The 12,621-nt window shown below is 47.3% G+C and overlaps 1 protein-coding gene across 2 annotated transcripts in view; it reads left to right on the top strand.

The window, feature by feature from the left end:
- The window catches only part of PAX5 (paired box 5), a 279,887-nt gene that overhangs the window by 17,811 nt on the left and 249,455 nt on the right, over positions 1 to 12,621 (top strand). The window contains exons 1-2 of one of the 2 annotated variants that reach the window (XM_048502546.1): positions 1,060 to 1,808; positions 9,104 to 9,269. In XM_048502546.1, coding sequence (XP_048358503.1) covers positions 1,766 to 1,808; positions 9,104 to 9,269 — 209 coding nt within the window. In that variant the 5' untranslated portion in view covers positions 1,060 to 1,765. Of the gene's footprint in view, positions 1 to 1,059; positions 1,809 to 9,103; positions 9,270 to 12,621 lie in introns of those variants that run through there. The other variant, XM_048502545.1, reaches the window with a different exon arrangement.

A 12,621-nucleotide genomic window follows, 5' to 3' on the forward strand; every position in this document is an offset into this window, starting at 1 on the left:
GCAGAGCAAGCCCGGGGGAAGGGGCTGCGGGGGAAGGGCAGGCCGGGGCACTGGAGCCCTGACCCCCGCGCGGAGGGCGCTGTCACCCCCCACCCCCGGCGAGGCGCTCAGGATCTTGGGACCCAGCCAGGCGCTTCCCAGACAGAGCCGGCGGGTCCTGCGCTCCACGCGCAGCCACCCGCCCCCTCCAGTTTGTCAATGAAACTCCCCAACCCAGCGCGTGGCCCCGCCCCCCCCACCCTGGCCCCGCCCCTTGCTCGACCGCCGGCTAATCAGACGCCGCCCCGTTCCCCCGCCCCCACCCCCGCCCGGCGCTCCCCCAGCCTTCAGCCAATGCGCGTCGGGCCGTAACTTTACTTTTCTGATTGGAGCCCGCGGGGCTGAGTGACGGGGCCGCCCGGAGCCCCCCCCCCCGCACGCAGCGCTGCCCGCCCAGAGCCCCCCCCCGCAGCCGCTGTCCATGCTGAGCGGGGTCCTGAACCAAGAGCGCTGGGAAGGCGCCCAGGTGTGGGTGCGCAAAGGGTGGGGGTGGTGCTGGGGGTGTGGGTGGCGCGCGCGCGCTCCCGGGCGAAAGGGGGATCCGGCTCGCGCCTCCCTCACAAGAAGGAGGCGGGTGGGAGCCGACCAGGTGGACCCGGAGGCGCACGCGCGCAGACGCGCTCCCCCCCCCCCGCTACACACTCCCCCCACCGCGCGCACAACAGGCCAGGGCCAGTCGCCAGACAGCCCCAGCCTCCCTCCCTCCCTCCCTCCTCGCGCGCGCGGTCACCAGCCCTCGCCCCCCTCCGGAGGCGCTGGGCAAAGTTTGGGGGTGGCGCGGGGGCGCGCGGCTGGGCCGGGGGAAGAGCGCGTGAGGCGGGACGCGTGGCGCGCGCCACGAGCAAAAGACGCCCCTCGCCCTCCCCCGGCGGCTCTCTCGGCCCGGCTGCCTCTCTGGCGCGCGGCGGGGATGCCGCTGGAAGGCTCGGGCTGCTCCCGCCGCCGCCGCCGCCGCCGCCGCCGCCTCTCGCCCTGCCTCGCCGCCGCTGGCCTCCCTCCAAGCGCAACTTCCCGCCAACTTCTGCTCGTCCACAGCCCACCGGGGAAAGCGCCCGGCCCGGCCCGCCTGGTGCTGCTGCTGCTGCCCTCGACGCCGCTCGCCTGACGCCCCACCGCCCGCCCGCCCGCCCGGCAGCAGAAGCAGAAGCAGGACGACGAGGACGAGGACGAGGAGGAGCAGAGGGCACCTGTCCGCCGCCTAGGAGAGCAGCCCGGCCGAGGCGCGGGGGCTGCCGAAGCGCCGCGGACCAGCAGGAGGGACGCCCCCCCCCCCCCGACGCCCCGTGTGGCCGCAGACAAAAGGCTGACTTCGCCGGCCCCTGAGCCGCCCGCCGCGCCCGAGCCCCGGAGGACCGCAGCCGAAAGGGACCAGCGAAGGAAGAGCCGCCAGCGGCGCGCCGGGGGTGGCCCCGGAGGATCCGCGCGGGGGGGAGAGCGCCGCCGCCGCCGCCGCCAGCCTAGTCTCGCCTGACCCCTCTTCGGCGGCGCCTCCGCTCGGCCAGGACGGGACCCTCGCCGCCCCCCCTCCCCAACGCCCTGCCGGGTGGGATCGCGGGCAGGAGCCCCTGCAGGGAGGGGGCGGGCGGGGGGGCCGCGGATTGCTTGGCGCCCGGCGCTTGGAGTCTGCTTTGGGACGCCTTCGGGGAGCCGTCGGAGGAGAGAGAGCGCGGCGGAGAGGCGGCCGCCCGCGGATTTCGCCCCCTCTGCAGCCCGCGCACCGGCCCCGATGGAAATACACTGTAAGCACGACCCGTTTGCAGCCATGCATAGTAAGTAGAGGCCACCGGCGCCTTCTCCTCCCGCGCCCAGCCCGGGAGACCCTCTCTCTCTCTCTCTCTCTCTCTCTCTCTCTCTCTCTCTCGCTTTTTACTTCAATTGGGGAGGGGGCACTGCCGCGGGGGGGAGGGGGGCTAGGCAAGGCAGCTGGAGCCGAGATGCTTTCGGGCTTCGCACTTTCGGACCGCAGGACCCCGTGAGTGACCGAGCTTCCCCGCCAGGCACGGACTCTCCCCTCCCTTTCAGCCCGGCGGTGCCGAGCTGGGTCCCGTGTGCGTCTTTGGGGTTAGATCAGCACATTGATCCAACCCCAAAGACTGGGGCGAAAAAGGGGGAAAGGGGGGGTGTCGAAGAACGAACTGACATCTCCCCCCCCCCCCTTGGGAAGGCAGGAGGAAGGTTTTGGAAGGAGGCGATCCGTGCAAAGCGAGCCCCTTTTTGGGAAGGCGCTCCTGGACGGGAGATTGGAAGGCGCGCCCTTAACTGGGGCGACAAAAAGGGATCGCCCTTGGCAGGACTCTACGGCCCGTTTTAAATGATAATTAACTTGAAGGGGTGGGGGCGGGTGGGGGCGTATAATAAGAACAGCAATACAAAGTCACTAAACCCCCCCAGCATAATTCAGGGTTTCTAGCTCCACTCCAGAAACTGAACCTGGGGCGACAAGCACAAGAAACTCCCCTAATACTACGGAAGCTCAACAGACGGACCCCCCCGCCCCCACCCGCAGGCTTTTAGCTCTACTTACCGACCTAGTTAATAAACGCTTCCTTTGTTTTGAACGTAGAAACGTTTTCATCCTTCTTTACTCATAACCACTGGTTCTTCTCTTACCATCTCTCTCTCTCTCTCTCTCTGTGTGTGTGTGTGTGTGTGTGACAAAGTTCCGGGCTGCCCAACTTGACTTTTAAAATTTTTTTTGCCGTTTAATCTATATATAGATTCAAGCGGGAGGAAGGGAGGGTGAAAGACCTTAGAAATATATATTTTTAAAAACTCTTTGAATATTAAGGCAGTTCTAAAGCTTTTTAAAACTCCATTCAGATTCCCGCTCCCTCCGGCAGGGAACTCAAACTGTATTTAAAAGTCCCAGGGAAAAAAGTTTAGTCTGGAGTGGGCTGCTCTTTCCTAAACCTGTGTTCCAGGGGGAAAAAAGTGCTCTTTAAAACAACAACAGCATAGCTGTGATGAATGGGGCGTGTGGGTTTGTTCATTCGTTTTGCTCTTATTACCCCTTTTTAATTAAAAAAAATGCAAATTGGTTGCAATATCTGTAGTGTGGACGAGGCAGAATGTTTGAAAAGGCCTGAAACGTCGGGACTAGCCTTCCTATAAGTTAGCTGGCCGCGTGTAATATGTTGGCTTGAGCTTTGCTGTGCTCGAGAGGGCTGGGGGGAGATTTATCCATTAGCACAATGTTATGTGAAATGACATCTTCTCTCATGGTGAGTTAAACGCCGGATTAGATCCAGAGATTTCAAGGAAATATTGGGTAGAACGAATCGTATTTCCCTCACGCGCCGCAGCCTTTTAACCGGGGCGGCTGTTCTCCTAAATAAAAAGGCCAGCTCTCTCCCCTGGATGAAACATTTCCACTCTAGATCACACATAGCAGGCGCGACAGAAAATTTCCTGGGAAGTATTGCAAGGCCATTCATCTCTCTGTGTGTTTATTTTTAAAAAAGCATTCCACTTCCTTGCTCCAACTGAGGCTGAAAATAAGAGATGTAGGGAGAAAACAACAACAGAGAATAAAACAACAACAAAGGCAGGATAATAACGTGTATTATTTCATAAAACCCTCTGGAATCTGGACACCAGGATCAAGGCATCCCCCCCCCCCCCCATTCCCCGGCTTTTGGACTTGCCTTTGTGCTAATCTGACAAGCGACCCTGCCTGTGGAAGCTACCAAGGGACGGGGGGGGGGGGGCTCCCCCCTATTAACCTAAATAATTATAAATCGATATTTTGCTGCAGGAATTTGACAACAACGAAAAGCAAGCAGGGGGGAGAGGGGAAGGACGCCCACCCGCGGCACCTGCCCTCTTCTCCCTCCCCTCCCTCCTCTCTAATTTTATTTATGAAGCTCCGCGGAAAGAAAAAAAAGAGAGGCACTTTGTTGGATCTCGGCGCGGAAAGCGGTGGGGCTCGTGTGGATGCTGCCGTGGGAGGCGGGGAGAGGAGGGGAAGGAGAGAGAGAGGGGCTTCCCCGCACGTCGACACCCCTCTGCCCTCCACCAGAAGAGCCAGGCTGCCTTGTAAGAGATCCTTCTGGAGACCCACCGTCCCCGCCAAGCTTTCTGTGCAAAGCTGCTTTCGCTCCGCACGACTGGAAAAGCGGAGATTCCGCCCGCGGCGCGCAGCCTCTGCTGCTGCCCAAGAAGCCAACGGGAACCTGCCGTTTGTCTTTCTAAAAATTCATCTAGTTTTTACCCCGAACCGAAGTCCCCCCTTGGAAAACCGGAGACAGACCTGCCTGTTTTAAAAAAACAACAACACAGAAAATTAACAGGGACACCTCTCCAAAAGTCTCCTGTGCGAAAAAAGCACCGACGTCCCCCTTTAGGATAAAGGGCCGGGATGCATCCAGGGAGGTTCTGAGCAGCCCCCAGACAGTCCCCCCTCCCCAGTCAATCCTAAACGGCGTCAAAACGTAGCAGGTAGGGAAGAGGGACCCTTGGTGCCCTGGGTCAACGGGAGGGGGGAACGCCTTGAGACCAGGAGAGCCAGACTTTTTGGGGTGGGAGAAGGCCAGAGAGGAGCAGTCCGTGGTTTTGCTGGCCTCCGTGTCTTTTGCCTTCCCAATCTCCTACTTTTCACCACAGTTACTCACAAGTAATGCTGCGCGCGTCTTTTTTTTTGGTGTGAAGATGAATCTAGCTGGTCCTTTGGGGCGCGAGTTAACCAGGATGAAACACTCCACTTAGTGACGGAATTAACGTGCCTTGAACTTGCCTTTTCAACTAGCATGGCAGACCTGGGCAGAGGGGAGAAAGGATCTTCCGGCTACTTCTGGTGCAAAAAAAGAGAGAGAGAGAGAGAGATTAAAAACTGGTTCCGGTGATGCATCTCATGCCAAGAAAACTTTTGTCTGGATTAATTCCTTCATTTCACAAAGTTTCACTCTTCCAAACCCCTCCCTGGGTCATTTGCTTGTGACGTTGACTCCTTACCCACTGTCAAAAGATTCATGGAAGAAGAATTGATTTTTGGAGACTTAAAAAAAAAAGACCTTTTTTTTGACTGTCGACCAACTCCGGGATGATCTTGCAGGCGGCTGCGTCTCCAAGGCAAAATCTCGGTCAGCGGCCTTGTCTGGCGTCTCTATCGGATAATAGCCTTGTTTTTCCAAACTGAGAGGACGTGGACGGAAAAAACAACAACCCAACTGTGAAAGCTAAGAGAAGAAATTGTGAGACGATGCTTCGAAGATGGGTCCATCCCACCCCCACCCCCCAATCCTGAGTCAGCTCTTTCTTATAACATCGGGAAGATGCTGGAAGCTGAATTCCAGAGGAAATTCTGCACGGGGCCAAAATGAGCCACAAAGATGGACACACAGACCGAGATGGACACACAGTTAAACTGAGACTTCCGGATATCAGAGTCTGCAGAAGCCAAAGACACCGGGCATACATTTCAAAGGGCCTGGTTTTATTTCCTTAAAAAAAAAATTAGCAGCCATGATAATGAAATAAGTTGCCTTGGCTAGCGGGTCGTTCTTCCTAGAGCAGGCAATATGAGCATGTGCCCAATTTCCTACTTCTAGGAAAGGCTCATCAGTCCCACTGAACAACTTGGTGCCCAGACAGAGCCCTTTAAAGCAAGATTAAGTATCTTCGACAGGTTCCTGTCCTCGTTTTTTTCTGCACGGGTGTAGAGTCCAGTGGACAAGACAGTCAATACCTCTTTCACCCGTGTGTGCATCTACATAAGTAATGCGCCTGGCTTTGCAAATGTACAGCGCATGATGGGGCACAGCAGTTTTCGCACGACGTGAATTAACCCTGGCACGCACTTTATTTCCAGCTAGTCTCGTTTTGTGGCAGTCTTTTTTTTTCCTTATGAGTACTGAATTAATTCTGTACCGCAGTGGGAAGTTGCTCCCCCCTCTCCATGAATGCCAATTCTGCAAGCAGGAAACCCAAACTGCTCGGGAAAGACCAGGAGACAACTTGACCCTGGCTGGTGCAAGTAACCGGGCATCTCTTCCTCCACGCCCTGCGCCCACTCCAACCCTCCCCTCAAGCCTTTTAAACACTGAACATTTCTTGTCCGATAATGGAGAAGGTATATACTGCATCAAAAGGAGGCATCCCCACGGATGGATCGTTTTCTTTTCATTTGAGCAAGTTATTCCCTTTCCGTACCATAAATTTCTCCAGCAAGAGAGATGAACGGCATAAATCCGGAGGACCCTTTATAACTGCCAGCGAGGGGCCTCTGGAAGACTTGCGCTCAGCCCAGTCCGCAAATTATATTTTAATGCATTTTAGCAACCACGTAGACGGAGAGCAGTAGTGACAGCAGCTGGCCTGGGGCCTGGATAGGAGAATGTCCTTTCCTTGGCCCACTCTGCAGTCCACATCCAATGGAGAGGAAGCTCAGATTGCTTGTTTTTCCAGTGTTGGATCAAAACCAAAGCATTTTAAGCTGGGAAGCAAGCCTTTGAGGCTGGAAAGGGGAGAGGTGGGGAGAGTAAAGTCAGGGCGTTCTCTGTGTGTCTACACCTGTCAACATGACTGTGCCTGTGTGCCTGTGTTCAAACTTTTCTAAAACATCACCTGCTCAAACTTTGGCTGTAGATTTAATTTCCTTCCTTCCTTCCTTCCTTCCTTCCTTCCTTCCTTCCTTCCTTCCTTCCTTCCTTCCTTCCTTCCTTCCTTCCTTCCTTCCTTCCTTCCTTCCTTCCTTCCTTCCTTCCTTCCTTCCTTCCTTCCTTCCTTCCTTCCTTCCTATATCTCAAGATATCACTATTCCCCATACATAAATCCACTGCTTTTCTGCAGTCCACCAAGCATTTATCTGAAACAGGTGCTACTAAATTAAGTAGGACTTTCCCCCAAATGCTGAGTATAGGGCTTTAAGCTGCAGTCCTTGACACAGGTAGGCTGTTTAAATTTCTTTGACATTAATTGGATTTAAGCAGCCCAACTGGACATGGGCCTGTAGCTATTACTGCTCTTATTAAAACATGTGAGCGTGGAAATCCAGGATAAACTGGTTTTATTGCTAGAATTAATTAGTTTTGTGGCTTTAGTAGTCCTTGTACACTAATATGCTAAAGATTCTCCTTCATGTTGACTTGAGTTGCTTTTTGTTAAAATACTGGTAATTCTAACATTTAGAAATTCTCCTAATAAGTAGTAATTTTAGACTGACGTGTGGGAACTGGAGATTTTTCTTTTTTCTTTTTGGCTTTTACTTAATGAATGTAGATGGCTGAAAGCTGTTAAATCTTACTCCATCAAGGTCCCACTTTTCACTGAAACAGTCTGTTTCAGCCAGGAAGCTTAAACTCTAGGCTACATAACTTCTGCAGTATGTATATGTAAACACTCAAGTGAGCAGATAAATCAGATAAATTTCTTGCTGTTGCAATATTAACTTGGATTTTAAATCAATAAGTATTGTGCTAAAACATAGAGCTAATCAAGACCTAAATGCATGTAGTTTCTTTGTCTAATGTTGATTTGGACTTTTATCTATAACCTTGGTGTCTTCATTGGGAGGGTTAGCAGGCAATTTTTGTATTTACAGGAAACAAACAGGTTGGAAGGGGTAACAATAATTAGTGCTAATCATATATAGTCCAGTGTATGGTTAGGCTAGCTGTGTAGGATATTGTAGCTCTTGATTCAGATTAACACCCCTTCCTTCTTTATCAACAAGACAGAATGTTGTAGCTCAAAAAGAAGAGATGTGAATGTCCTAATTTTTTTTGAAAAGCATCAAACTTAATTTCCATGGTAAGAACAACTTTGAGTCATAGCAGTCAATAGAAATAAACAAATTAAGCAACCCCCTCCCACCACCCCCCTCTTCAGAAATGACAGAGAACTTCACGGGGAGGCTGCTCTGTGTGGGCTCAAACTGGCTTGAATAATCAAGTATTTTATCATGATTTATGATGTGTTCTGGCAGGTTTAGAAGCTATTTGCAAAATTTGATAGCAGTTTATCCATGGCGAAATGACTAGATTTACATACAAGCGGCTTTTATTTGTAACCGATTGGTTTAACACAGAGACAGTTTGATATGTCAGCTGTATCTTTACAGTTCAAGCCCCTCTGTAAACAGAGAGGTGAGTTTATTGCTTGTGGCCAGTTGTGGTCAGTGATCTTGGTTGAGGCAGTGATTTGACCCCTGCATTGCCACTTCTCTGATATCATAAATAGTCTGCATGATTAACAGTTTGAGAGTTAATTGTATTTTCTCACTCAACTGCATGGCGTTATATTTTGTGCTCATTGATTTTACCCAGTTAACTGCCATTCATCTAGCGAGGATCTATTTCAGATTATATGTTCCACAAGGAGGCTAGTGGAAACCTGAAATCAGGAATGATTCTATTTCAAGACTGGCTGAACCATCTCGTTCCCATACTAGAATCTTAATACGTTCAGAGATGGTTGTAAATTATATCAGCGAGAAATTATTCCATGCACATACAGGGTATTTCTTGAATATATTTGCAATTCAGCTGTGAATCTGAAGGGGGGAAATAGTGAGTGCTGTGGCAAAATCCATATTCGGATCAAATAAGTTGCATTGATGAAGACAATAGTCTGGCATTATCTCAGAGAATATTCACCCTTTACACAGAAATCAGTCTGATATTATCATAACAGTACTTTAAAAAGTGAGCGTGCTACAGATTTATGATCTACAGTTCTTGTAATTCATCTAGTTACAATTCATAATTTGCTAAATGTTCACAAATATTGGCTTTAAAATAACTTTCAAAAAATTATTTTTTACAAACTATAGGCCTGATTCTCATACCACATACCCATGATTATGGAAGCCATTGGAGCTTCACAAGTGTAAAATTTCTATCAGTGTCAAATTAGGCCTCAGTAACTAGCATTGTTTCTTCTGCTCTCAGCAAATAAACCATAGCCTGCATTTTAAGAAATGCCCAAACTCTTGCCAATATCCAGAAGTTTTTCAGGGATTAATAGCAGAGGGGAGTCTATAGCTGAGCAAGAAGTTTTCTTAAAGAGTCACAAAGATTTTTTTTTCTGCTTGTTTTGTTTTGTTTGTTTTTCCCCCCATATGTTTCAGGACATGGAGGAGTGAATCAGTTAGGGGGTGTTTTTGTGAATGGGCGACCGCTCCCTGACGTCGTCCGCCAAAGGATTGTGGAACTTGCCCATCAAGGTGTCAGACCGTGTGATATCTCCAGGCAACTCCGGGTCAGCCATGGCTGTGTCAGCAAAATACTTGGCAGGTAAAAGGATATCAGAATTAACTTTTTTTAAAATTTTTTTTAAATGTTCAATGCTCTTCTCAGTTGAAAAGACAAAAAAAAAAAGCTGAGCTGGATACTAAGCAGAATTGTAACAAGTGGGTAACCCAACGAAGAGCAGAATTTTCGAAGGGTCACTTACGCAGGCAATGTTTGACTCATCAAAGCTGAGATATTTATTAAAATACGTTCTTTCAACTGGATTTAAGAGATGGGTGATGTGCTTCCTACTATGTAGACAGATCTGTGAGTCATTTACAATAGTACAGAAAACTCAGAAATCAATTATTAATCATTCAATGAAAGGTGACCTTCCTGTTTTCTAAGAATCACATTGTTTTCGCATTTATAGTTATCATTTATAAAGTCCCCTCTGTTTTCAGAGAGTTACCCAAACCCACTGTAAATGCAGCACATTTTGAGATACATACCACAACACAGAAAAGTCAACTGTGTCTTAATGCAAATTGAAATTAATTAATGTCAACCTTTTGCCTGAGATTGGGGCCATATTTTTCCTTCTGAATGTTGCAAGAATAATGCTTTTTGAATTGTGCTTTGTGTGTGCAATGGAGTGAATTTGCAAGTAGAGATTGTTCTTAATTTCTAATTTAAGCCTGTTCAAAATGGCGATTCTACAAAAACAGCAGAACACTTTTAAAAAGTGCACATTTCTATATTCCCTCCCCCCCTCTCCCCAGTTTAAAACATAATTTGGTAGGTTGAAGAACAGTTTGATTTTGAGCATATTGCATTTTGGAACACAAGCCATTACAGGTTTTCAAAGTTTTTATTTTCATTGAAATAAACTTGCCATATGCATCAAACCGATTTAAGTGGATAGCCTGACACAATTATTACCCTGGTTCTTTCAAAAAACAGAATATATTTACCTATTGCTCTGCTTCCAATGATATTCAGGACTCGCCCCACAAATGCATTCATATTTATCATTAAGAAACAACACTCTAATAAAATTATGCTTATGCTTCTCTAAAATGGTTACTATTTAATTTGCCACAGGACTCTTTTCTACATTTCACCTACCCAGTATATTCAGAAAAATTTAACTTATGGTAGGCTATTCTATTTTCTATTCGCTCTTTTTTTCTCTCCACCCTAACTCATAAAAGGCTGAGGTTTCAACAAATTTTGGTGAGAACTAGTGATTAATTTGAAATACAATAATATGCATACTGACATGGAAGTAAATCCCCTTGAACAGAGTTGGATTTACTTCTGAGTAAATACGTGTAGGCCACAAGTTAGATTTCTGTCAACTCTGCTTCAACAGCATATATGCATATTAAATTTCACCTTACCTACCATCTGTCCTGTGTTTTTAATATACTTTTTTTTAAAAAGCCAGTGATATTATAGTTGTAATTGGAAAGCTAGTGCTCTGCAAATGGAACCTTTTCCCTTGGAAAGTTCCGCACTTCTACGCTAATTAGAATAGAACTTCCATAAAATGTAATTTTGATAAATTTTGATAAATAGCATTATATACAGTTTCTTGAGTATGGGTGCAAATTCTACTCTGTTTTGAGTGTGGTGAAATCGTCCCTGTTTCAAATGACTTTGCATAATTCCCACTGCTGGTGAATCTTTTGTCTGTACTTTACGTTTTGTTTTTAAAATTTGAGAGTCAGTAGTAGGATGTAGAAAAGGTTATAAGTAACAGTAGGAAAGACCTTTACTGTCTTATATCCATGCGGGGGTGACTGGAATTAAACAGACCAAATGGAGACAGTCCTGATTTTGTACTGTTGTGTAATGAAATAACAGGACCACAAGTTATGGTTTTATCCAAAAATTGCTTATTTTGAAATTGTTCATCTGACTCTACGTGGGAATACTCTAGCTTCAGAACTGTGAGTTTAACAATTGTAAGGTATTTGATATTTCCTTAAGAAAACAGTGCGGTGAACTCAAGAAAACGTGTATCACACACATGTTATCAGGGCCATGCAAATAGTGATTTTTAAAAATAGTTTTAAGATCCTACAACAGGCCATTATTATTTTGCGTGATATATGGAATTTTATTAGAGTGTTGTTTCTTAATGATAAATATGAATGTCAACAGATAGGTTGTTGACCTATTTTCTCTCCCCCCCCTCCCATTTCTATTAATATCAGTGAATAAAACTAATAAACAGGCAGCATATTTACCTACCAGAGAGAACATTGGATAGTTTTACTGTTTCTGAATAGATTTGTCACCGGATATGTTTGCATTACTGTGGAGCTAAGAGCTGAGCTCCGAAGCTTTGTCATTTAAGTTGTCAACAATAAATTGGAATTTCATAGCTCATTATTTTCATAACTAATAATTACAGTTGGTAAAATGTCACTGTAATTGGAGCTCTCCCTCTCTTTCTGTGTATGTGTTTGTGTGCATAAAAATATAACGTGAACCCACATATAAAATAAACTTGATTATACATTTTGAAGTTAATATTTCTTAATTACAATACTGGCATAGAAGAAAGAGTAACCACTGTGAGCCATCCAGAGAAATAAGCATTCGACCATAGTTTCCATACTTAATGTGCTGTTTCTGATCCACCAGGTTATAAACATATAGCTGATAGTGATCTCGGACAGGAAATGATCTTGGAGACCATCATGTCTTCTGATGGTGTCTTTACTGGCCATGTAAATCCCAAATCAGGATCCAATGTCATTTGCCAGCCCTCATCCCAAATATGGCGCTCAGTACAGATTCTTCTGTTCAAGTTTGGACATTGCATTCTTGGAACTGTAGACTCTTTGGGCTATGCATTGAATGTGAGGACTGTTTACATAAAGTGACAGTTTGTCGCACGGAGGAAGTTATTAGTCCTTATTTTGTCCGATATGTGTTTTCACATTTGGGTGTTGTACTCTTGTGGGGTGGGAATAACAATTATACTATTCATTGGATCATGCTATGACCTTTCACCCATGGATCGTCTCTCTCTTTTTTCGCTGGGATGCATATGAGGCCTAGTAGCCAGTCTTATGTGGAATCCTGCTTATCCTGTTCATTTTCAAAGATGAGTGGCACAGAACCCCACGGACTATGTCCATAGCTGAATTGTCTCAACAGTATCAGGAGGATGATGTAGTATAGTCAATAAGAGACATCTTTGAATCTGGAAGTTTCTGGTCTGAAGCTTACTTTGGCCATGATATCAGAAGGCTATTGAGCACACCACTCTCTCAGATAGCAATACTGAACTATCTTATAAGACTGTGGTAAGGATTCCATCAATACAATGTTATGAAGTGCTTTGAATCAGCTTGAAGCCTTCTGAAATGTAAAGTATTGGTATTATTATTATCAGATG

Source organism: Sphaerodactylus townsendi, linkage group LG07 (assembly GCF_021028975.2).
Source record: "Sphaerodactylus townsendi isolate TG3544 linkage group LG07, MPM_Stown_v2.3, whole genome shotgun sequence".
Lineage (NCBI taxonomy): Eukaryota > Metazoa > Chordata > Lepidosauria > Squamata > Sphaerodactylidae > Sphaerodactylus > Sphaerodactylus townsendi.